General features: G+C 34.5%; 2 protein-coding genes across 3 annotated transcripts; one reads left to right on the forward strand and one right to left on the reverse strand.

Annotated features, from left to right (window-relative positions):
* Window positions 1–1203: 1203 nt before the first annotated feature.
* LOC128167088 (uncharacterized) lies at window positions 1204–12136 on the reverse strand. 2 transcript variants are annotated; one of them, XM_052832614.1, is made up of 5 exons: window positions 11957–12136; window positions 9771–9826; window positions 6575–6673; window positions 5310–5417; window positions 1204–3847 (listed from the first exon to the last, which is right to left on the reverse strand). In XM_052832614.1, the coding sequence occupies exons 2-5, from the start codon at window positions 9799–9801 to the stop codon at window positions 2442–2444; spliced, it is 1644 nt and encodes a 547-aa protein (XP_052688574.1). In that variant the 5' UTR covers window positions 9802–9826; window positions 11957–12136; the 3' UTR covers window positions 1204–2441. The 2 variants fall into 2 exon arrangements, with proteins under 2 accessions (XP_052688574.1, XP_052688582.1); XM_052832622.1 differs by lacking the exon at window positions 9771–9826 and having other exon boundaries at window positions 1205–3847.
* Window positions 12137–15233: 3097 nt separating this feature from the next.
* LOC128167099 (uncharacterized) lies at window positions 15234–18758 on the forward strand. Its single transcript, XM_052832635.1, has 2 exons — window positions 15234–15480; window positions 17315–18758. The coding sequence occupies exons 1-2, from the start codon at window positions 15328–15330 to the stop codon at window positions 18725–18727; spliced, it is 1566 nt and encodes a 521-aa protein (XP_052688595.1). The 5' UTR covers window positions 15234–15327; the 3' UTR covers window positions 18728–18758.
* The last annotated feature ends 8638 nt before the right edge of the window (window positions 18759–27396 follow it).

A 27396-nucleotide genomic window follows, 5' to 3' on the forward strand; every position in this document is an offset into this window, starting at 1 on the left:
TATATTCCAATAAAAAACTTTACCCCCCCCCCCACCCCCCCCCCCCCCCATGTGGCTCCACCAAACCCCCAGTGATCATGATTTTCACAACTTTAAATCTACACTACCTGAGGATGCTTCCACACAAGTTTCAGCTTTCCTAGCTGATTAGTTTTTGGGAAGAAGATTTTATAAAGATTTACTCTATATATTCTTATGTAAAACTTCGACCCCTCCCCCCCCCCCCCCCCCCCCCATGTGGCCCACCCACCCCCAGAGATCACGATTTTCACAACTTTGAATCTACACTACCTGAGGATGCTTCCACACAAGTTTCAGCTTTCCTGGCTGATTAGTTTCTGAGAAGAAGATTTTAAAAGATTTACTATATATATTCCTATTTAAAACTTCGACCCCCTACAATTGTGGCCCCACCCAACCCCCAGGGATCATGACTTTCACAACTTTGAGTCTACACTACCTGAGGATGCTTCCACACAAGTTTCAGCGTTCCTGGCTGATTAGTTTCTGAGGAGAAGATTTTTAAATATTTACTCTATATATTCCTTTGTAAAACTTCGACCCCCATTGTGGCCCCATCTTACCCACAGGGGTCACGAATTTCACAACTTTGAATCTACACTACCTGGGGATACCTCCACACAAGTTTCAGCTTTCCTGGCTGATTAGTTTCTGAGAAGAATATTTTTAAAGAATTATTCTTTATATTACTATGTAAAACTTCGAGCCCCATTGTGGCCCCACCCATCCACAGGGATCATGAATTTCACAACTTTGAGTCTACACTACCTGAGGATGCTTCCACACAAGTTTCAGTTTTCCTGGCTGATTAGTTTCTGAGAAGAAGATTTTTAAAGATTTACTCTATAAATTCCTATGTAAAACTTCGACCCCCCCATTGTTGCCCCACCCTAGCCCCGGGGTTCATGATTTTCACAACTTTGGATCTACACTTCTTGAGGATAATTCCATACAAGTTTCAGCTTTCCTGGCTGATTAGTTTCTGAGAAGAAGATATTTAAAGATTTACTCTATATATTCCTATGTAAAACTTTGACCCCCCAATTGTGGCCCCAACCAACCCCCGGGGGCCATGAATTTCACAACTTTGAATCTACACTACCTGAGGATGCTTCCACAAAAGTTTCAGCTTTCCTGGCTTTATGGTTCTTGAGAAGATTTTTGAAAATTTCTAAAAAAATTTAATTAATTTCTAATTATCTCCCCTTGAAAACGGGCATGGCCCTTAGTTTTCACAACTTTGAATCCCCTTTGCCTGAGGATGATTTGTGCCAAGTTTGGTTGAAATTGGCCCAGTAGTTCTTGAGAAGATGTTGAAAATGTGAAAAGTTTATGGACAGACGGACGACAGACAAAATGTGATCAGAATAGCTCACTTGAGCTTTCAGCTCGGGTGAGCTAAAAAGTATACATTATATTTCAATGAAAATATATCTATAATGTACCTCCGTAGACACAGACAAATATATCTTGTGGTTTTTGAGGCCTATTTTAAGAATAGGTTCCTTACTTTGAGACATAGTTACAACTTAAATATGCAAGCTTAGACATTTTTCTCAATAAATGGTTGTAGAGAGCACCTTAAATAAGCTTGAATGAAAAAAAAACCTGTTTACTCAGCTGTGCTAAACCACTTTACAACTTCCAGATCAAACCACAGGGGCATCGTATCCGCTCTACACTCTATGGCATGTATATAAATATTACATTGGATTTCGTGGTGACTCAATTTTCGTGGTATTCATGTGAAGCCCTCGCCCACGAATTCACATCCCCAACGAAAACTAGTTATAAAAGATTTAGTTTACCTTCTGAAACTAAAAACTGACGCATCCATGAAATTTTATACATCCCCACGAATAAGGAAAAAACACAGAATCAACGAAAATTGGCCCCACGAAATTAATTAAATGATACCACAGTATGTAAAAAATCGTTCATATATGTTTTTGAACATGTTTCTACTTCTTATTTCTACTACATTTCTACTACATTACTGTTGAATCATTTAAATTCATGGGGCCAATTTTAAGATAACTCTTTCTAAAACTGTTTTCATTGAAGGTATAAATTCGTGGGAGAGGGCAACCCACGAATACCACGAAAATTGAGCAACTACGAATTCTATTTTATCCTACTTTTTTCTTCATGTACAAAAATACTAACATTGAATTTTAAGTAAGAACGGGTTTTTAATGGAAATAATATGATCTAAAAATGGTAGCATCGGGGCAATTTTGTAGAACAGGTCGGGTTACCCTAAACACACAAATTTTTTTTTGCCTTAAACGAACAGGTTCACACTAACTTGATGCTGAAGACTATAATGATATAACTGAATACCTAATGGATACATTTAATGCAATAACATGTCTATTATTATTAATCAAGCTTTTTTTTTTTTATTTTAAACCAGTTTATCATTGAAGATATTTAACGATATATAGATTTCCTTTTTCCGTTCCGATCCAGAGCTGGTTAAGTTGATCAACAGCTGTGGCAGTAATAGACTCTTGCATATCAGTATATATTTTGAACATACGCTCAAGACTTGCGTCGATGACAATGATTTTTGCGCCCGAGGCCACAATGACATTTCCAAGGTTGTCAACAGATGCACTAGCTGAAAAATAGTTCTTGAAATGCACTCTACTGATAGCTTTGGATGAAATTTTACCGCTGACTATAGGAAGCATAGCAAATTTGAAAGTACACATGACAATGATTTGTCCATGATGAGAAATGATATGATTCATGTGTCTAGAATCTGTTGTTTTAATGACTTCCTCAACTTCACCATTCATGTCCAATTTAAGTATGAAATGCTTCGACGATTTACGCATATTTCCTATCACGTATATTTTTCCATCTTGATAACAAACTCCACAAAGAGTATCAGTGTACGAAGAAAGATCTGCAAACACCCTCCCTGTTACTTCTCGAGGAATCAATTGGATTTCAGCTCTAGAATGTTCACCGTAACCTCGTGTCAGAAGAAGGTCGCCATTAGGTGTACAACAGGTGAAAACGGGATAATCCAAATTGAAAGATCTAATTTCGTCTCCGGATGCACTAAACAATTTTACGTGTTTATGCTGAGAAGTTACCCACACCTGGTTGTCATGTGTGACACTTATTCCACTTATGCGTTTATCCACCCCAAGGAGAATATGGCTTTTTACCTCCACTTTCTTTAAAAACATGTTTGTAAAATCGTCATGCAGATTTCTTCGAGTTTTCTTATTGGTTGATCCTTCCTCCACTGTCACCCTATTACGATCTTTCTGCAATGTAGTATTACTTTTGTCTTTTGGGGACTTACAACCTACACTCTTACGTTTTTGTGAAGTTCTGGGGTGCGCTTCTTTTTTCTTCTCAATCGATCCCTGATCCTGTCCCGATCGAATATGTTTTTTCTGATCAGATTGTCTTGTGTTCTTTAGACTCTCTTGCTTTCCTTTTAAGGCTGTGTTCTTTTTGTTTTTTCCCACAGTTCTCCGCTGTGGTGAAAGTTTTGTTTCATTTCGAGTTGAATGAGTTTTCTTTTTCTGGCTGTTATCACTCTGGGCTATAAGTTTTGATTTCTTTAGCTTTTGTTTCTTTTCAATGACTGCATTTCCCTGTTGGTCGCTGCTGACAAGTTTCAATTTAGAATGTTTGTTTTTCTCTAGTGCTTTTGGTTGAATCATTTTTGGCAGGCTCCTTTTTGGTTTCCCAATGAATGTGTCTGTGATTGGTGTTCTTGATTTTGTAGAAGTTTTTTGCTGATCAATATGTACCCGAGTTGTTCGTTTCTGCTTTGCTTTTTTATTTGTTGCACTGCAATCTAAAAATGACAATTTCAGCATACTATTAATGTTAATGTTAACGTCTTAGATAAAGGATTAATTTTGGCAATAACCGGCTATGGATATTGATCTAATTAAAGGGACTTGGACACGATTTGAGATCAAAAATTGTATATTTATTTTTTATGTATAAAAAGGTTTATTGGAGCATTTTAAATGATTGACCAAAAATTAAATGGTAATGTCAAGTTACAAGGTGAAATACAGAGGTAAGAATTGAAAGCTAAGTAAACAAAGCTCGAGTGTCATAGTTGTTTACAAAAAATGTAATGAAGAGAATTACCATTTCTTACACAAAATGACATGTGAAAAACAATTTAAAGGGACTTTGACACGATTTGAGATAAAAAAAAAATTGTTTTTTTTATTTTTTATGTATGATATGGTTTACTGGTGCATTTTAAATGATTGACCAAAATATTGAATGTTAAAGTCAAGTTACAAGCGAGATACAGAGGTAAGAATTGGTTGTTAAGTAAACAAAGCTCAAGTCTTATAGTTGTTTACAAAAATGTAATGTAAAGAATTACCATTTCTTTGACAAAATGACATGCAAAAACAATTTAAACTTATTCATTATCTTCATATGTGCAAATATCAAAAAAAAAAGAAAGATACATTTGATTGAAACTTACACCAATACTATACATATGTAAAAAATGACAATATTGGAGCTTTGTTTAGAAAACAAAGAATGATGAACTTCCTATCTTGCTTATAACTTGATGTTTGACATTCAAATTTTGACAAAGCATTATAAACTTCTATAATTATCATTATAAACATTGAAAATGGAAAAATAAAATTTTGAAAATTTTAAGTCAAATCGTGTCTAAGTCCCTTTAAACTAATTTAATATCTTCTTAAATACTATTATCAACAAAAGAGAGTTACATTTGATTGAAATTAACACCAATACAAGAATATGCAAAAATGACATTATTCGAGTTTTGTTTACAAAAAAAAGAATTATAAACTCCGTATCTTGCTTATAACTTGATATTTGAGTTTCAAATTTTGACATAGCATTATAAACTTTTAATTTATCAGTATAAACATTGAAAATGGAAAAACAAAATTTGAAAATCTTAAGTAAAATCGTGTCCAAGTCCCTTTAATTAGCGAATGCAATAATTGTTTTTTTAACTTATTGGTTGCAGATAATCTACAATTTCAAGTTATGAAATAAGCCATTTTATATATTTTCATGGAAATTCAATTTAATTAGTTTAATCAATACTTTCACTAAGAAAGCCAGCTATAAAATGCTATCCAATATACGAATAGGATTGAATTTTTTTTTTCGATTTCGTTATTTAGTTAATCTAGCTACAAAATCAATTTACAGCATCATTGTCCACGAATTTATGTGTGCTTGAAACTACGATATTTACTACAACATATAAATTGATGTACATGAATATAAATGATATAATTCACCCCAGTCTTTATTCCGTGTCCTCTTTCGAAGATTATATGGCATCTGAGATTGCGACTTGGAATGGTGGGTTCCGGAAGATTTTCTTTGACCAAAATCGTCTGATTTATCTGTCAATATGTAAACAAAGAAGAAAAAAATGAGAACAATTTTTTGTAAGAGAATAATAACAGACAATGGATATAATGAATATAATTTTATCATAATGCAGCAATTTAAACAAAAAGATGTGAAATATCTTAATCATCTATACTACTATATTAAAATAATAGACTCGAATTTTTAGTCTTTAATACCGATAAATCGGAAGAAAACTGTCTTTTGTTTTATATATTTTAAACATCATTGGTACTTGAAGATTACCAATTTGTTTTTATTTTTTCTCAGTTAAGCTTCGCTTATTAATAAACAGCGAAAATTCCTCAAAAAATCCCGGAAATCACCTGAATATTTTGGATTTTACAATCTTGCGCTTGCGCAATACATTCACGCTAACGGGATCTTTAGTTTGTTTCCATAATATCACATCTGCATGAATAAACTCAGAAATGATAATACAGATACGGGTAAATTTTCATTGGACTTTTGCTATATATTCTGTTCATATATATTTATTTTAATGATTTCTTATGAGAGAAAGTATAAAATAACAAATATACATTTCAACTAAGTTCTTACTTTTGTCTTCGTGATGACAAAAATAGTTGATTGAATGCAAAAAAGTAACATTATATTTGTTAAGAGAGTGAAGATAGAATATGTTTTATCGTAAAAATGAATAATGTCCTAATGACCCAGTTTTACAAAGAAAATACGTGCACGTTGGTGAAAAGGTGTTGAATTCTTCCATTCTCTGGATTAAAATTTTTAGTTGAAAGGTATTTGCCGTCTCAAAAAGGTTTGTTGTGATGAATTTGACTATCATTTTCAAGGCAACTTCATTAATTTTCTCCAAAATCGTTCCGGAGCGATTCTGCAATTTTCTGCTACATAACGGGTATAAGGGATGCATTCTAACTAGCTGTGGTGAGGGCCTTTCCCGAGACACAGTTAGATTATTCATATTAAGGAAAGTGTAGTGAAACTAATAGCATTATTGTAGGCCTATAGCTTTGTTATGCAAATGTCAATAATAAGGTGTGTCGATGTACCCATTTCGTAAATGTCCGATATGCAATGTCAACCCGTGCACGCACGGGTCAAAGTCTAGTTCAAAATAATTAAAACAGAAAATTATAATTATTCCAAAATGTGATTGAAGAATTACCTTCCAAAAGTTCCATTTCTACTCTGGAGCTGAATAGAAGATTTTGAAGATCCAAGCACCAAGAGGGAAATATTCTTTTTGTCACTTGGTAAGTTATCTCTACAAAACAAGACATTGTCTAGAGTGAGCTCATTTACACATTTGATTTGAACTATGGAAGGTTCAGGTTTTGCCTACTCCATTTTTGATGCCTGTACGTAAAGCGACATTTCAATTCATCTTATCAGTCTCTGTTATACATCAATAAAGTCATCCTCACAATGTCAGGTGTCCTGATTTCACTCGTGGTCCCAAAAATTCTAACCCGACCAATGTGTTAAGGCCAAGACGTGTACTTTTTAGGACACTACGTCACAAGATGGCGATTAAAATGTTTTGTTAAATTGTTTATGTCGTTCGATCGGGTTGTAGCTCAGAGATTAATGTAGTGGTCTTCTGAACCGCAGATCATGAGTTCGAATCCACCTAGAGCTTTTGTTCATGTTTACTGAATTAAATTTTCAAAAATGTAATTTTTCATCCAAAATTGCATATTTTTTGGCCTATTAGACTTAAATACTTCTTATCCATTATGATATCTATCATAATCAAGTCATTTTCTGCTGATTTGAGAAAATATTTAAAGGTATAGTGAGTCACTTTAACATTTGCGCAACATGTGTATTTCATAAACTGATAAAACTTTTTGGTAAGCTGATGAATATAGCATCACACTGGAAAATATCGCCCTCCAGTTGTTATAAATTGATTTATTTTAACAAATTGTTGTTATTAACCTTATTATAATCGTTGGGAAAAGGTATTTTCTGCTGTAAAGCTGTATTCACTGAAATTTCGGAAATGTCATTGGGTATAAAAAAACAGACATGGAGGAAACACATTTTTCTTTGATTGTCAACACTGAACATACCCAAGGTTTCGTTATGATTAATATATTTTCTTTATTACTAGTACCGGAAACCATACATTTCCTCCTACAAACTGTCTTAATTGTTTCATATTATTGTAACAGACTGGCCTCATTGTCCTCGATCTTTCCACTGTTGATGCTTCAGACATAACTCATATTCTTTGTAACAGTTTATTAATGTCATCACAACTAAGTTTCTATAACAATTCAACAGCTGGTACACAAAACTGTGTTGGTCCAAATCACACAATATCATACAGGGTCTCGTGAGTGGTGGGAGATAGCTAAAGAAGACCAAGGTCACCATGGCAAAAATGATAAAGGGAATTAAAGGGGAATAACTTTCCTAATATAGAGAGCTAGCCTACTATGGGAGTAGACTTATACATGTAAATAGACTAATACATGATGTTTACAAGGGGTTTTCAGCAATTACTGTGTCAGGAATTACATTTTCAGGAACTATATTGTCAGGAACTCAGTTGTCAGTAATTCAAAGTGTCAGAAATTACATTGTCAGGAACTATATTGTCAGGGTTTTTATAAAATGGTAATAGAACACCCGGTTGCCAAGTTATGTTATTATACTTTCATGTTAAATACTGAAATCTGATTGGTTTAGACGCAGTTGATTATCTGTTCTATTACCCTCAGCGTTAGCAACACACTTGGCAACGGGTAACACAACGAATTGTTACATGCGCGTAAATTATGCGCGTACGGTTCGCCGGCGAATTCACGTCATTTCTATACAAAAGCAGTAAAAAATTCTCTAAAATTAAGACATTTAGTATAATAAAACAAGCATTCTGAGAGTATTGCATTAGCAATACACTCCCCTTCCGGTTTGTGGAAATTGTGAAAACAATGCACTGATATGCAGAATATCGAACCCAAACATCAAAAAATTGCAATATGAAAAATTAATTTTCTCAAAAATATGTCAACCAGACGCTACAAAAGTGTAAACTTGATCTGTAGTTTGACATTTTGAAGCTGTTCAGCAAATTTCATATTATTCCTAAAACGCATAAAGAAAAAAAGTGTGGAAAACTGAAGTGGGACAGATAGACGGACGGACAGACGGACAAACAGACGGACGAACGGACAGACGGACGCAGATATAGTTCCCTCCGGTGAAAACCGGTAGGGGGCTAATAAATAGTGCCTGTTTGGGAGGATAACAGTTGAAATTGACACCCCTCGAAAACCATTGTCAATCTCCGCTTCGCGTCGGTTGACAATGGTTTTCTTGGAAACACCCATAACCTTCGAGAGGACATCGACTTACTGGCTGAACCTGTCGATCAAATTTTGAGTGGATGGTCACGTGTCTCTGTTATGTCAACAGCCAATAGAAACGAAGTGATGTTAAAGCAGTAGGAATCAGTATTTGATAGACGTACATAATATCGAATGATAGGAAAGAACGTGGGGGAATAAGCCGGGGCATAAAACCCTTTCAGTCAATTTGAAAAACCCACAATCATTTTCTTACAAATATCACTTTTGTTACATTTATTAAACATATGTAATCATTTGCATTCAGTTTCGCCAAAACCTTCAAAAATTGACTTCAACTTTAATTGATATTAAGACATCAAAATATGTATATGCTAATTGAGCAACAAAATGCTAATGAAATCGGATGTTCAAACTATAGTTTTTGATAGAGTGGGTCATCATACCATTCTTTTAAGAACGTATACTGTTAAAACATGTAAATATCCATCTTTTTCAATTTTCAAAAATATGGTACCACTCTATGGTAAAAAGCAAGTTTTCTTTTCAAGATGGTCATCAAATGGCTAAGACCGAATAATAGTTGCGCAATACTAAACCGAGTTTGTTATTTAAATGGAAACTAACATGAGAGTCCGTGATGTAGCGGTTAGCGAGGAGTTCTTCGAACATTAGTATGTTAAAGTACGTGTTCGATTCTAATGAAGCGTGTTGTACGTATTTTTTTTTAAAACTTTGTTTACTTTGTTTAAATTCGAAAAACCCATTTGATGTAAAGAGAGAAAAAATTGCGTAATCATAAATTAAAACATGCACCTAATCATTTTATAGATTTTTAGATAACTGCTAAATCAATTACCTTTAGTATTAGTTTTAAAAATAGACATGTTAATTTGTTTTGGGGTACAAATTATGGACTTTAAGACAAAAGGTTGGAATTCTTTATTCTATGTACACGCACATGATAAATTCTCTAGAGGAATAAAAATATTTGAAATTAATATACATATTATACTAAATGCGTGATTGTCATTTGAAACATACTAGTGATAGAGTTGTGGCTACGCGTGGGCATATGCCTCGGCTTATTCCCCCAGGTTCTTTGGCAATAAAAAAAAAGAGTGAAAATATACTGTTCACGTTCTATGAAATGCGAGAGAAGAAAATAATTTGTTATCCCGATATAAAAAAAATCCGATGATTTTACAAGTACATGTAATTATTTGACCCTTATCAACTCTATTAACCGAAATTAACAGGTTCAAAAATAACAAGAATATGTTTAATCACAATGATTACAATTTACGTTACATGCAATTAAACTAGGAAATCTATGTGAATTGCACCTAGGAAAAAAAGTATGTGGTAAGGCCTAAATACGCTGTTATACAAAAGTTGAAATCTAAATCATTCATTTTGTTCTTTCCAATCCAATGTTTTGATTTTTTTCTATAAAGAAATTCTTTAAAAACAGTAATACACTTCGGAATTTTTTTTTAAGCGTATCATCTTATAGTTTTGATTTTTTTTTCTGGTTCGATGTACGGAACATATTCTTTTACGCAGTAAGTATGATAAAAAAAAAAAAAAAAGAGGCCCATGGGCCACATCGCTCACCTGAGGAACAATAGGTATGATAAAATCAGCTCAATGGAGTCATAATACAAACTATCTGGACAATGTACAATAATACATGTAGATCCTGTATACTCGAGTAAATAAAATCCATTTTCCCCTGGATATTCTTATGTTTATAATCATTAGTCCCTTTTCTAACAGGATGATTTTATAGTCATATCACATGTTGAGTATTGCAGTTCTCAAAAAGATCCTAAACTATTGTTTTTATATGGGATATAAAGTTATAAACCTACATCAAACTCTGAACCTTCTTGTGAGGCCGAAGAATTGTCCTGGGGCAAAACTCTTAACAATAATAATCATCTGGCTGATTAGTTTCAATGAAGAAGATTTTTAAAGATTTACTCTATATATTCCTATGTAAAACTATGACCCCCCCCCCCCCCCAATGTGCCCCAACCTACCCCCGGGGGTCATGATTTTCACAACTTTGAATCTACACTACCTGGGGATGATTCAATACAAGTTTCAGCTTTCCTGGCTGATTAGTTTCAATGAAGAAGATTTTAAAAGATTTACTCTATATATTCCTATGTAAAACTTCGACCCCCCACCATTGTGGCCCCACCCTAACCCCGGGGGTCATGATTTTCACAACTTTGAATTTACATTAACTGAGGATGCTTCCATACAAGTTTCAGCTTTCCTGGCTCATGAGTTTCTGAGAAGAAGATTTTGAAAAATTTACTCCATATATTTCTATGTAAAACGTCGACCCCCATTGTGGCACCACCCTAACCCTGGGGGTCATGATTTTCACAACATTGAATCTACACTACCTGAGGATGCCTCCACACAAGTTTCAGCTTTCCTGGCCTAATGGTTCTTGAGAAGAAGATTTTTGAAAATTTCTCAAATTTTTTCATTAATGTCTAATTATCTCCCCTTGAAAAGGGGCGTGACCCTTAATTTCACAACTTTGAATCTTTGCCTAAGAATGATTTGTGCCAAGTTTGGTTGAAATTGGCTTAGTAGTTCTTGAGAAGATGTTGAAAATGTGAAAAGTTTACGGACAGACGGACGGACGGACGACAGACCAAATGTGATCAGAAAAGCTCACTTGAGCTTTCAGCTCAGGTGAGCTAAAATCAACCATTTGATTGCTTAGCACCCCCTCCTAAATTCTGTAAATATTTTTTAAAGCGTTTCGTGCAAACCGTTTAGTGTGCAGCGTTTCGTGAAAACGTATGTACCGTCGTTCAGCGAGCGTGTAGTTTAGTAGTACCTTTTAGGAAATTAGGATATGTAATTCAAAAGTATGAAAACATGTGTATTTCCCAATACATACTATTGCACCATGACTGATGTAATGAGTTCTTTGCATGCACATAAATTTAATAAATGTAGTATAATAGTCACTGCGTGTCAAACTTCACAGGGGATGAAACAATACATTAATTTACCTTTAAAACACCGTTGAAAATCGGCGGTCGTGCGAATAACCGACGAGAAAGTAAATACACAAAAGTCTTGCAAATTAATGAGAGTAAATACAAGACAGTCGTGCGAATAGCTGCTGAGTGATTTATATACACGACCGCCGTGCGTATATACACTACCTAAGAGGCCCGTTTTCTTATCATTCTTACCTTTTAAGTTTCTATATGTTTAAATCAATTGGACTCAAGCAGTCATATCGTATGCATTTATAGCAATCTTTGTTTCAGATTACGGCAAGGTATGGAGCGTTTGTCAGGTTGTGGAGAATTCCTCAGACATTGCCTGGCTTCTGTAATCCACGGTCACGATTCCGCGTCTTTTGTGCAAGATGTTTCAGGACCCGGACGTTTTCTGTAAAAGACGTTTCGAGACCCGGACGTTTCGGGTCCTGGATCATTCGAGAGATACACGACGACGTTTCGGGACTTGATTCTATAGAATTAACAGATGCAAGCTTTGGGGTAAAATATATAAAGTTGGTATACGAGGGAAAGTATTACAAGTTAAGGTCAGACGACACGTTTCTCACTTTTAGATAACTTTTTCCAGGAATTTGTTAATGGTTTACTACTACTTTGACAAGCTCTCTTGCAAAAAATTAGGGTACCTTACCAGGCATTTCTGCAAAATACTAGAGTATGCAATTTCCTATATAACACTTGAATTGCTGGTATAAAAATAAGTACATCTACAGCACAGCGAAATTCACTATATTATAACTATATCTTCGCCGGGGCGGGGCTTTGAGCTCACGATAATACGCTTCTGGCAGTGAGCGGCCACGGTTCTAACCACTCGACCATCTAGACATATAACCAAATCTAGGTAAATTTTGATCATTTCTAAAGTAATTATAAAATTAATATTTTTTATTGGAACGCTTTATTACGAGGAGATACAAAAAAGATTCTCGAGGAACGTGTCGTCTGACCTTAATAGTTATAAATCTCTGTATTATAATGTGAAGTCATGTTTTAAAATAGATTCGAAGTTAATGTTGATGAGAAATTCTTACTGGTGGTAAAAAAAAAAAGCATTGTGAGGTATTAATTTGTTAGTATGTTGCCTCCATCACTTTTAGATGATTTTTAATAAAAATACACATACCTGTAAAAGAAATACAGTTGAAATCGATGAAAGGGAATATATTCAAGATATCTTCATTGAGCAATTACTGAGTATCATTTTTCACTCATAAAAGTTCACAGGAACGAAAAAAAAATTCTTACGGAGATTTATAATGGAAAATGTTTACATCTTTTCTCCATTCGGAAGTACTCGGGATACCTTGCGCAATTTTTCAACGTTATCATCCGGGCTTCTTTATGGCTTATGCAATGCTAATGCAATGCAAAATCCCCGTAGACTTTCTATTTTTGGATGTGTATTGAAACCTGAAGCGGTAGAGGATACTGATCTGGACATATTTCATATTAGTTTGATATATGAACGCAGTTTGAGTACAAAGGTATTTATGATTATTGAAATATCAAGCAAAATGTGGTGAAAGCAAAAACTCCGGACAGAAACACAACGAAACCTTTTTCATTGCGTATATACATGTTAATTAAAATGTTATAGTTATGTAATCTCCTTTGGGAGGAAATAAAGATAGAATGAATGAATGAATAAATGAATGAATCTTCATTGCTCCACTTTGGAGATTTTTTTGCATACACATCTTGTTTAAGACACAAAATCCTGAAAATCCTAATCGGGTGAGGGGATGGGGGTATACCTTTAACTTCAATTTCACTTTTTATATCCTTATTTTCAATTCATTAATTTTTAACCTGGTCCCATAAAAGTGTGTGTGTGTGTGGAGGGGGGGGGACTCCCTGTTAATTCAATTTTTTGCTGCCCCCAAAAAGGGGAGGGGCAGGCACCCTGCACCATCCCCACCCCCGATGCTACGTGCCTGATGTACCCCTACAGTGCACTGTGAACTAGGTAGAAAACAATAAATTATTGTTATTAACTAGAACATTACGCATAATTAAGTATTGGTTTAAAGTTTTACGATCCCAAAATTGTCTTATAAAATCTATTTATGAATATGATCTGAAAAACATGTTATCAAGCTGGATGTTTTTGTCAAGAACACTCTTGTGTAAAATGGTTTTGGTAATATGAAGTATAACCCTGAGTCGGTAATTCAAACAAAAAGTTTTATTTATAATTTGAGCAAAGACTGCATGTCAGATTTTTTTTCACCAAAATATACGGGTAGAACTGAATTGAAAATGCCCACCCTTTACATTAATTTATATAAATATCTAAACTTGCCTATGCACCAGATAGACTATCTAAATTACATATTATATGATAAGCATAAGAAAGCCTTAAGTAGACTTAGATTATCTTCACATCATCTTCGAATCGAATCTGGTCGATATGATAAAAAATATTTCATCGAAATTAATGAAAGGAAACGTATATATTGTAATTCAAACGCGGTCGAAGATGAATTTTTTTGTCTTGGTTTGTGATTTTTACAATTGTTTATTAAGAAACACTTTAGAATCTATGTACAACCAAGTATGGCAAAGTTTACAGATTTACTTAATTCTGAATCTAATTTACGCTAAAAAAAAAAATGCGAAATATTTGTATACAAATGTTACAATAAGAGTGATAACTTTATCATCAGACGTGAATAAGCGTAAATTAAGTTTCTAGAATTAGTGTTTTGTTTATATGTATGATATTTGTTCTTTCACTTTATACTTTATATCTATAAAACCTGCCTCCCACCTGTACACACAATTATTGTAAATTACAGCTACATGTGTGGTATCATGGCAATGTATGTAATGTATACGCCAGTAAACTACTACTAATACTACTATTATTCATTTTTTTCAATGAAATATCTGTAAACCCCGGATGATCGGACAATCTGCAGTATTGATTGCGAGTATAACTATTCATATGTATACAAAATGAAACCACATTTTGCATTTTCCAAAGAATCAATTTTATAGGTAGTGCTCCATAATCGGATCAAGTTACTCTGAAATCTCTGACCTATACAAAAGGACGTACTATAGTGTCTTCTCTAAGAAAAGTATTCAACTTAAATGCTGGCTACCGAGACAAGCCACGTGTTGTAATGGAGAGTAGGGTTGGAAACATTGAAATTGTGCGGTGGGGGGGGGGGGGTGTGAGGTTTGACTTATTTGCAAAAAAAAGGGGGCGGGGCAAAGCTCACCTAGCCCCTGGTTCCGACGCCTACTATGAAGTACATTTTGTTTGTTATTATAATAAATGTTTTATATGCGTTTATATGTGTAACTCCTATTTTAATTAACTTTCATTTCATTTCTAAAGGAATATGGCGTATGTATGGGGGGTGTGAACAGAGAGAGAGAGAGAGAGAGAGAGAGAGAGAGAGAGAGAGAGAGAGAGAGAGAGAGAAGGATTTTGCGCAACAAATAGTTGTCACCGTGACTTTTTTGCTCCGCCCATCACAATTTCATTGGGCAAATGAATCTTACCTGCAACCGCTGGATGTGGTACCATGACGGTCACAATTAGATCCCATAAGTCCCAAAACCAAGCCAATCTCTGGTGTTTCTTTACGGTCAACCCTTATACGATGGAAAAAAGGAGGTGGTTGGTGATCGGACTAATATGTCTGACCTCCGGAGTGTTTTTAACGTACAAATATAATGTAAGTCTGGTTTTGATTGAAGGTGGATCCACCGGGTATTGCTTGCATTCAAGTAATTACCATATCATATGTACACGCCTAATTAATCTTTTTTTTTGGGGGGGGGGGGGAACTTGACATCAGTACTGAACTGTTTTATTCTCCAATACAACCATTGTTTTGCCGGAAAAAAATCTGTTAAGCTTTACCACACTTTTCCACGTGGGTAGATGTGAACGATGAAGTACATTTACATGCTTATGTAGTGAATATGATGGCAAACGCCACTATAACTACTCAGTGTTACTTACATATTAGCGGTGGTGTACATCTCACTAATATACGGTCTGAAAATTACCCGCCATCTAATCATTTGCGTGAAGCATTGATGTCTGTGGTTTTGTATTTCAAGGAATATGTTTTTTGAGTCGTTTTACGGTCACACCAGGAGGTTTTCCTATTGTTCGAGTTCTACGCACGTAACCACTTCCTACTTGTGAAAAAGTACTGGTCGATTCGCTATGTTTTATATCGTCTTGGTTGTTTTCAATTTTGAAAATTAATAAGTATGCTATGTATACGTCAATGAAATTCAACAATTGCTTTAGTTCTGTCATCTTGGCATGTTAAATTCCATCTACACATGAATATGTATTGTACAATTAATCAAGAAAATAGAATTGAATATTTTTGCGTGTTTTACTATTACTCATTGCTTCAACAAAACACAATCAATTAATTTTATTAATAGAATCGCAAATTTCACTCGTACCCGATTTTCGTTTATATATGTAAACAGTTTGATTTTTTGTACCCAGTTATAGTTTTACTGATAGACGCTTATTTAATTCTCTTTTTCTCGCTATCACACAGACTACACACTCTTTCGCAGAAATTCTTATTCAATTCAGAAAGCGTATGGTGCTGTTTTATTTTTAGAGGTGAAAAAGGTTATCATACTTTACAAGAAGTTTTATTCTTAATTATGATAGTTATTTATTTTTTAAAGGTATGTGTTATTTCTCAATAAACTCATTGATCAATCTATCACAGCCCCAAACACACCTTTCTTTGTTTTGTTAGTTTATCCCAATCAATGCGACAGCGCATAACAATAGTGATTTTATAATCTAGACAAATATTCATTTACGTTGTGATCAAGGTGACGTTCTAGTGAAATAGTATAATGATTTTGTCTCTCTTTGGTATTCATTTACGTTGTGATCAAGGTGACGTTCTAGTGAAATAGTATAATGATTTTGTCTCTCTTTGGTCGGTAAACGATGAATACATTATTTGTATAATTCTGGGATTGCATGTATCAGATTACACGGAGCATCTTGCTTCAAGTGTCTACCCCTTTCTTCGATATCTTCAGACAATTGATATTCTAGTGTATTAATTGTCCAGTAGCAGATGTTGACTTCAAATAGATTATAGCGCACCTCCCGTTATTGAATTGAATGGGATGATATATATATACATGACGTTGGAGGTGTTTCAAAATCTATTAATTAATTTATTACTAATCTAATCTTTGACTGAAAAATCTAATAAGTCATACCTATAAAAACCACAACATAACATAATCTAAACGTTCTATGTACAGTTAGAACAATTTTAACAAGACCTTGGACTTTCAGTAGGACGTGGCTATCTGATTCGTGCGTCAAAACAAGTTGAAAATCACGCGATTTCGAGCAAAATGTGCACCGATTACGTAGTCTTACCATTATCAATACGGTTTAAAGTTTTCCACAACCCAATCGCAATATAGAAGGTATAATAAAAATTATATTAAATACAGATGAGCATTTTGTCATTTCATTGTAAGTATAACCCTTACCTTTTCCAGACTTTGATTGATTATCCTATCCGTCTGAGGATTTCGACAGCATTGCCGGGCGGAAAAGCGCTCCTGAATTTTACTGAAAAATTTTTCACACTAGACGTGTTTTATTCAACGGAGAAAGACATTGCTACTCCAACAGTGCTCTCGTCAACACAAAAAGGACAAGACCCAACAGTGTTAATGTTAACAAAGAAAAGACTTTCTACGGTCTTTTTGCCAACACGAAAAGGACATTCTACAACAGAGATTTTCCAAACACAAAAAAGATACCCTACAATATATTCGCCAACACAAAAAGAAATTCCATCCGTAACAATGTTCTCGTCACCTCACAAAGGACACTCTATGGTGTCTCCGTCTACAAAGAAAGGCCACTCTACAGTGCTTTCACCAAATCCTTCCAAAAAACCGAAGGTAACGAACAATTTTAATGGTACAACACCAAAACCTTTCAGTAAACCAATGGTTATGAACCAGTTCAATGGTACAACACCGAAACCTTTCAGTAAACCAATGGTTATGAACCAGTTCAATGGTACAACATCAAAACCTTTCAGTAAACCAATGGTTATGAACCAGTTCAATGGTCCAAAACCTAATCTCACCATAGTGACAGCATACTGGAATCTTGGAACGTTTCAAAAAGGAGAAGGGGATCTTAAGTTCTCGACGAACACATATTTCAATTGGGCGTCAACATTCAAGTACCTTGTGAATCCTCTGGTTGTGTATACTGACTGCAAAGAGTTCAAGGAGTTGATGGAGAACCTGCGATCCGATCGCCTCAACAACACAATGATATACATGCTGAATCGGACAGAACTCTGGCCGTTTCAGCTCATCAACCAAATCAGATCCGTCCTGGACCAACCGGGATATCCAAAACATCACCCCAACACAGTAATCCCTGAATATCCCGCGGCTCAACATTCCAAATTTGCTGCTGTGGCGGAAACGATACGCAAAAAAGTGTTCCAAAATCCTTATTACGCTTGGCTGGATATAGGATACTTTAGAGATGTAGTTGAAAGGAAGTTAGAATTTTCACTGAGTATTCCGCCAAAATTTAACGCAAATAAAATATCTTTTAATCGTATTAATGTTGTTTCTATGAATATAGATCCTTTCACGATATTTCGCAAAAACATCGTCTGGGTTGGAGGAGGCATGTTTCTTGGGAAAGGCGAGGTATTCCTTCAATTTGAGCAGCTGTATCACAGGGCAGTCAAATATTTTTTGGACCAACAGTTGGTGAATTCGGACCAGCAGGTGCTGTATTCTATATACAGTAAAAAGGGCAGGGAAGCTTTGAGGCCGAATATAGAACTACAGTTGTACATCCCAAAGGGATTCGGAAATCCTTGGTTTTATTTGGGATATTTGTGTAGAAAAGAAGTAACGCTAACAAAATCATGATGCATGAGAGAGAGAGAGAGAGAGAGAGAGAGAGAGAGAGAGAGAGAGAGAGAGAGAGAGAGAGATAATTAAAATAAATTGCATGAATACTTGAAAATGTTGTTGTCAATCCGAACAAATATATTCACAGTATACAACCCCTAGCGCGGGCGAGTCGACCAAAAGTAAGGGGGAGTCGATTCAAACGTAGGGTTATTTCACCATGCATCGGGCACCTTTGGATTTTTCTTTTTGTTCACGCATCAAATATCGTCCAAATATAAATACCGGTAAAACTTGTCTTAAAAGTTACAGGTTTTCCCCTTGCTTAATTATTGGAGAAAAAATTGTGAAATTGTTAAAAATGTAGAAAATAAAGCAAATTAATGAAGTGTTGGACTATTTTACCATGGATCGGACAATATTTACCAAGCATCGGACAGCTATAGCAGTACAGTAGAGATTAAAAATAACAACATTTACTGATTTTAATGCAAAAATACAAAGGTTCGGAAAAATTATTTTTTTCAATTGCTATTCAGATTTCTTTTAATGTAAATCCTCAAATCTACATCTAAGTATCTGTTTAAGACATTTTTAGTCCAAAGTTCCTGTAGGAGCTGGCACGAAAAAGAACCCCTTATGATAAATATTCCTTTAAACAGATAATTTTTTCCGAACCTTTGTATTTTTTAGTGTTTTTTCTCTCACACAGAATGGACAGTTTGAGGATTTTATCCTACTTAAAACATTTTCTCTATTGTTAACTTAATAAACTGGCCCAGGTATTGGCTTGAATAATTGCTAAGATTACGTAACACTATTGATTGTCCATTTAAAAACAACAGCAAAAGGGGTGAAAATAATTGTGTATTGTTGAACTTAATGGACAGTGCCAGGTAAGTTTATATTTATATGATATCTAAGGTCATTTCCGACTACTCTATGGGTAAAACCCAATGAGAAAAGATGTCTTCATCAGATGGAGAAAGTATATTTTTGACGCAATCACAATTCAGATATCCAGAAGAAAGTGTAAATACGGATGGCATTTTGAGTGATATTTTAGACATGAAAAAACAACAACAGAGAGTGAGTAAAATAAATCATGGAAAAGGGGAAATTCAAGTGATGGAAAAGGGGGAAATTCAAGTGATGGAAAAGGGGAAATGGGGAAATTCAAGTGATGGAAAAGGGGGAAATTCAAGTGATGGAAAAGGGGGAAATTCAAGTGATGGAGAAGGGGAAATTCAAGTGATGGAAAAGGGGGAAATTCAAGTGATGGAAAAGGGAGAAATTCAAGTGATGGAAAAAGGAAAATTCAAGTGATGGCCAGTGTGAAAAAAGATGAAAATGTGCTATATCTGTGATTCCAATAGCAGTGCACCTATTGAAATTAATATTACCATTGGAAATATGTCCTTCTCATTCAAATTCTGATATGTTTCTGGAGTCACATTTACAAGACAATTCATTAAAATGGCCAGCATATTTGCTGTGCATGTATGCCTTTCTCCGGAGATGATAATTCATAGTGTTGTAAAATACTATTTTAAATACTAATGTTGGTATTTATGTTTATATTTGAATTAAAGTAATTTTTTTATGTTGAGGACCATGTGTGTGTATTTCTTTCAACAGTTAAAACTTTAACATGTCTGGATTTTTGAACACGATTACCCTCCGTAGTGAATGTAGAATTTAAAAAAAGACTTTAGGAGAAAGCTGAAAGACTTTAGATAGCAGGATCCAACCTCCTGATGTGCACAAAATCCATGAATGCGACGTGAACCAATATCAAACTGCCAGTCTAAGGGCAGGCAATCTGAATTTTGTCAGATAAAAAACGATTTTTTCCCTCTATTTTACCCGTATATTGATCAATATGCATGCAATTGATATTGCTGTAGCAAGATGAACAACTCTTGAGTTTTATTAAATATTTTGTGCCCTTATTCAGTATTAATTGGATAGTTATACACGTGATATCGAATTGCTTGTTTGATCCACGTAGATAACCAATCAGTTCTAGTACTTGTTTCAAAACAAAACGAACAGAAAAGTTCAACAAAAATAGGAATCCAAATCCAATAATTCTTCAAAAAACGTGATATTTAACTAATTCAAAATCTATATGTCAATCTTAGGTTAAAGGTCATCCAAGTACAATGTATTTATAAGAATCAGCTTAGCTAGATTTCGATCTTCAAATCATTGGTAACCGGTTGAAACTGAAAGACGGAATAGCAATAAAAGAATTAACAATCGGAATACATTTACTAATGTAATATGTAGTCTATTTAAAATAGAAAATAGAGATGAACTTTACTGTATTTTTGTTGCAACAAGTTTAGGAATTCAGGAATATACGAAACAACACATGAGCGCATGCACATGCATGATCGGACAATCTAATTAAAAATAGACCTTTCATCTCGCTCTCTGTTATATATGGATACCGCTCGTTCACGAGCGGTACCCATATATAACAGAGAGCGAGATGAAAGGTCTAATTTTAATTAGATTGATGATGGATCGGACACAAATCAACCATGCATCGGACAGTTTTCACTGCATGATTTCTTTTAATAATATGGAGATTATGTGCCCATTCCTTGTGATATACTTGAAATGTGAAGTAAAGTAAAAATTTAAACAATGATTGATACAAACATTTTCCCAGACCACTTAAAGATACAGCTTTTTTAGTCCAAAGTTCCTGTAGGAGCTGGCACGATAGAGAATCCCTTATGATAAATAGTCCTTTAAACAGAAGCACTAGTCTAAATTCCTATATATAGATTTGAGGATTTACATTAAAAGAAATCTGAAGAGCAATTGAAAAAATTAATTTTTCCGAACCTTTGTATTTTTGCATTAAAACCAGAAAATGTTATTTATTATTTATTCTCTACTGTACTGCTATAGCTGTCGGATCGATGCTTGGTAAATAGTGTCCGATCCATGGAGAAACAGTTCAACACTTCATTAATTTGCTTTATTTTCTTTTATTTTATTTGTAAAATCTTCGTAACAAAATTTTCAATAATGGCGTATTTGATGTCACTTTACGATGCCTATATTGCTATTTCTTTGACAACGTGACTGTCAAATTCTTAAAATAATGATAAAGTTCATTTGTTCTACTTCAAGAATAAACGAAACAACACAAGAGCGCATATACATTTATTTGTATATTTATAAACAAAGTTGTCCGATACAAAGTATGTGTCAGATGCATCGTTAATCCACCCTAATGCATTTTTTTTATTTTTATTTCGTCGTTACTGGGAGAACTATTTTGCGGAGGTAAACATAAGTCATTACAATATGATCACACGATCTAGTTTGACAGATGTTTGAAACATATGGAGAAATCACGTACACTTTATTCATGAGCTAAATGTCACGTGACACTGTTCTCATTAATATTCATGTCTTCAAATTGTCTCCCTTAGGAATGAAAATTACATATGTATGAAATTTGTGGGATTACGTCAAAACTTTAATTTTTTAGAATGAGAACATGTGTTGGGGCAATGCATAGATTATCTGTGTATGTTTTTGTCACCACAATCAGTGATTCACGCTTCAAATTCACTTTGAATGCCTCTCTATCCAACCATTATAGATAATCTAAAAATAGGACTATACCGGCTAAAATGAGTAAATAAATAAATAAACAGCTAAAAATATCAGCTTGAAACAGAATAGAAATATAACCTGAAAAATCTCATTCAATTCTTAAATAGAAATATGCAATATGCCTAATGATTCAATATAAAGCCTAAATGCCTAGTTGCAAGTCCGACAGCGTACTAAAAGTCTTGAAAAATGCTAAATTGAAAGTAAAAAGGAACCGACAAGACTTTTAAAATTTGAGTCAAGATTTCTGAAACAACTAATTTGCAATGTAAACTTTGTAAATATATGAGGAACTACTTTACCTATGTATTTTTAAAATAATTCCCAAATCCCTTCATGACGTCTTTCATCACTAAAACACACTTTATTCCTACAACGCCCCGCTTCGATTTTTTCAGATTCAAAAGGAACCGCCATCTCAATATCTAATGTAAACAAAACAAGCACATTCCGATCCCGGGTGTAGTAAATGAGAGAACCAAATGAGGAGAAAATATTTCCGAAATACTTATTTTTTAAAATATATGTGATTTTTCTCATTCCTTTCTCTATATTCTATTGTACTAAAAATCGCCATTGTAATAACAATATGGCCGCTATGCAAATTAGTAAAATGTACATCATTTCTCCATATGTACGCTACCAATTCATCTATGATTGTACATGTCTCCTCCTGTGATGTTTTAAACGTCTCCTCAAAGTCTTCACCCGTCGATGACTTCCTTTAAGCTGATTGTACAGAGGAAGCGAATCAACAATGCCATGTGTTAGCCATGCTTGTTTTGATCATGTGACAGACTATTTTTCTAGCGTTGACAGAGGTGTAAGCAAAGCTTGTGCAGCACGACCTCTGGTGAGAGAATGAGAATGCGGTTGGACTAATTAACGTCATGGCGGAAAGTGTTGGTCGAGTTCATCGTGCATCAGGCAAATACCATGGATAGGCAACTTTGCTTTAAAATTAAAAATAAATTTACGAATATGCATGTCCTCGCATTTTTAGATTACAAACATTTTAGTAGTCATATATTAATTTGTGTTGCATGAACAGATTGTGATGACAACTTTACTGTATATATGAAATCTATATGGATAAATGATGTGCGTATAAAATGGGGACGGAATTCTCTCCCCATCTTTTTTTCAAAACAATTTTTTATCTGAAACTTACATGTGGAAAACTTATTTTGAACTATGTTAAAAATAATAGGGAAATTTGAAATTTAAAAAATAAATTTTAGAAAAGAGACACGACCCACTTCATCTCCCTTCCCGTTTTGAAATAAGAATCCTTGTGTTTAAGGGTTCTCATTTAATAGATAAAAAAACATACAAAAATAAAATCTAAAAATTAGGTTTAAAAAAACAATTCAGGAAAACAATTCGAACACAGTACATGTATGTACAAAAATGTGTACAAAAAATACAAAGCCCATTTAAATGTAAAGTGCTTGCACGGGATGTCTTCTTTGATTGTAAATAACAGTTAAAGAGATAATAATTGTTCAATGTAAAGTAATGAAATAATATGTATTACGGTGCGACCGTTGGGGCGAGCGCAGCATGTGATAAAATAATGAATTATGATTAAACAATAAAAATAAAAGTAGCGACGTAAAGTAAAAAATGAATTTGAATGCAGAATAAAATAAACATGCCTACTTTTCAAGTAAATTTTTATTATTCATAATTCATAAGATTTTGTTATCTATTTATATATAGAATTTATCTCAGATAAAATGTTGTTGAATAATACCGAGCGCAGCGAGAGGCGGGCGTAGCCCGCCTCGCGAAGCGAGGATTAATGGTAACACGTATATATAAGAAAATCGGTGAAAAATGAAAGTTGAATCAGGGGTACTAAGGCCAAAAAAAATTTCTTCCAGCCATGGGCGCCGCCATATTGGCAGCCATTTTGTTTTTAAAAAGTTAGTTCGATTATTGATTGACTGCTACTTATCGATGTTTATTGCCCCTAAACTCGATTTAATAAGTTCCAGTGTTTCAATAGAAGGTAATTTGAATTAAAAGAAATTAAAAAGGAAACCAGATAAGTTTCAATAGTGCTTCAATCAAGAAACACGACTTGTTCTATGTATGTCTTATCAAATTATCAGATGGAAAATAAAAACAAGGAACTGATCTTTAAGATTCTGAATAAAGTATTCAATTTTATTACATTGGCATTCATATAAGTTAAATTGATGAAAAATGAAAGAAGAAATAAAAAAAAAATTCGGAATCACGTAAGTCTCTTCGGCTATTTCCGAAGACGTGTTACGTCTGAAATATGACATCATAATGTTGACTGAGCACGCGACGTTTAGTTTAACTTTGACGAATGATTTGAGTAGGCAACCATGCTGGCGGATCCTACTGTGTGCGTTTTAAATAGATTTTATTATACAAAAACTGCACTGTGTTAAATCTGCGCTCGGTCCAACGGTCACACCGTTTACATATTAAAGATTTTAACATAATGTGCATTACAATTTACTTCCTCTTTTCTTGCAGCAGACAATTTCCTTAAACTTACATATAAATTGACTTATCACAGAGTCCCCGCCTCCTCCGATAAAAAAAAATCAAATTTACGTATAAAAAAAATTGCTGATCATATAAGGAAAATGGATCTTCCGGGAGCATGTAATAAACGGAAGTGAAAATAAAGACACTATTGAGCAGCTAAAGAGCTAAAGGCATACTACGCACTCCCAATTCTTCACCCGGATTAGAATTTTCCTGATTTTGAGAATTTCTTTTTTCTTTTTGCTTGCGAAGATTTTTTGAATGATGTTGCCACGCCCCCTTTTAAAAAAACATTCCTGGAAATTACCGTAAATATAGTGAATAAAATAAATGTGAGCATTCATCCAAATGAGAGCAAGTTACAGCTGTTTCCTATCTTTGAAGAAATGTCCCCATTCGTTAGCTCTGCAAGATTTTGAGAAGATTTTAGTATTTATATTTCAGCAGAATTACTATATCTACTTAGAGTAATTTCCCCTTATTGTGACGTCAAAGTTCACGTCGTCATGTGTCGTCTGTCTCTTTGAAAACACTCTGGAAAAAACTACGCGAAATATACTGTTTTGTTTACTAGAAGCATGATGTTCTTGAAATTACATAATTTTTCTGTTTCTCAAATTCTCGCGAGATGGTATCCAGTCTAGTGAGATCGACCGACATTGAGGAATTGCACTGTGGGTCGAAATTTACTGACGCCGAAAAATTCGACCAATGTGTAAGAAATCCATTGTGACGTCACACGAAAGGACGATAACTCCGTTAGTCTTATGTAATGGAATTTGCGTTGTGTCAGCAGTATATTTACAATGCATGTACATAGTCTCATATCTTGTTCTCGTGAGAGTGTGAAATGGGAAACCATAATTACAGGGAACTACTGGGACGATTAAAACAAGGCATAACTGGTCCGATTAAATGACGCCAAAAAAATCCGTTGAATGAATGTGCAAATAGTCCGAATTTTCTATTCACACACGCCTTGCCGGTAGAGCTCGCTTCGCGCCGGCGCTGCGCGCCGGCGAGATGCGCTCGCTATTGTATAATTAAAATATAATTTTTTTTTTAAATATGTAAGGACATAAATCAAACGGCATCCATACATTCTGAAAAGACCATTATGATTGTTGTTACATGGACCCATTTTTTAATCTGGCGATCATTTCATTTCGATGAAATTAAATACAATTTAAATTGTATGCACCATTTTAATATGTAAACGGTGTGACCGTTAGACCGAGCGCAGATTTAACACAGTGCAGTTTGATTTTTGTAGAATAAAATTTATGTGACACGCACACAGTAGGATCCGCCTGTTTGCCTATTCAAATCATTAGCCGAAGTTTAACCAAACGTCGCGTGCTCAGTCTACATTATGACGTCATATTTTAGACGTAAAACGTTCAAGTTTTGTCTTCGGAAATAGCCGAAGAGAGTTACGTTATTCCGAACTTTTATTTTATTTCTTCTTTCATTGTTCATCAATTTAATTCATATGAATGCCGCTGTAATAAAATTAAATACTTTATTCGGTATCTAAAAGATCAGTTAATTGACCTTAATATTTTATTTTCCATCTGATAATTTGATAAGACATACATAGAACAAGTCGTGTTTCTTGATTAAAGCACTATTGAAAATTATCTGGTTTCCCATTTAATTTCTTTTAATTCGAATTACCTTCTATTGAAACACTGGAACTTATTTAATCCAGTTTAGGGGCAACAAACATCGATAAGTACCGATCAATCAATGATCGAACTAACTTATTAAAAACAAAATGGCTGCCAATATGGCGGCGCCCAGGGCTGGAAGAAATTTTTTTTGGCCTTAGTACCCCTGATTCAACTTTCACTTTTCACTGATTTTCTTATATATACGTGTTACCATTAATCCTCGCTTCGCGGGCGGGCCCGCCTCTCGCTGCGCTCGGTATAAACAGGCACTGTTTTCATGGCACAGTAAACCTAGAATGGTCTCTTTCTGTGCCAAACTCTTTAAAACAATGAAAACAAATTATGTGTATGTTCGCAGATTTTCTGACAATGGATATTGTTACAAACAAATAAATGTTACGGGTTTTTTTTTTAAACACACATCAATTAAGTAATTTGTCATTTAATTAATTCCATATAAGACTACAGATTCTCTCTCCAAATCTAGATTTATGTATGTACGCATATTTTCTGACAAAGGATAAGCAATTGTAAATAATAATCACTATCAAACAAATAAATGATCCGTTTACTGAAACGTACATCAATTAAGCCATTTGTCATTTTATTAATACAATATAATACTCTCTCTCTCTCTCTCTCTCTCTCTCTCTCTCTCTCTCTCTCTCTCTCTCTCTCTCTCTCTCTCTCTCTCTCTCTCTCTCTCTCTCCCCCCAGAGAGATAAAACAACGATTCAAGGCACTGGAAAATAATACGTTCTCCTGAACACGGACAGCGATGAACTTGACCGATGATGCATCCCTAAGTATTCACTTTCCTTGTGTGCCCACCGCCCCATTCCA

The sequence above is a fragment of the Crassostrea angulata genome, chromosome 1 (genome assembly GCF_025612915.1).
Source record: "Crassostrea angulata isolate pt1a10 chromosome 1, ASM2561291v2, whole genome shotgun sequence".
Classification (NCBI taxonomy): domain Eukaryota; kingdom Metazoa; phylum Mollusca; class Bivalvia; order Ostreida; family Ostreidae; genus Magallana; species Magallana angulata.

Bases quoted from the DNA above. Each gene is read 5' to 3' on its own strand.
- LOC128167099 (XM_052832635.1), top strand. From the start codon at position 15,328: ATGACGGTCACAATTAGATCCCATAAGTCCCAAAACCAAGCCAATCTC. The intron at 15,481-17,314 runs GTAAGTCTGGTT...TACCTTTTCCAG, and splicing joins TTTTAACGTACAAATATAAT to ACTTTGATTGATTATCCTAT.
- LOC128167088 (XM_052832614.1), bottom strand. From the start codon at position 9,801: ATGCCCACGCGTAGCCACAACTCTATCACTA. The intron at 6,674-9,770 runs GTATGTTTCAAA...CTTGTTTTGTAG, and splicing joins TAGCCACAACTCTATCACTA to AGATAACTTACCAAGTGACA. The intron at 5,418-6,574 runs GTAATTCTTCAA...ACATATTGACAG, and splicing joins AGAAATGGAACTTTTGGAAG to ATAAATCAGACGATTTTGGT.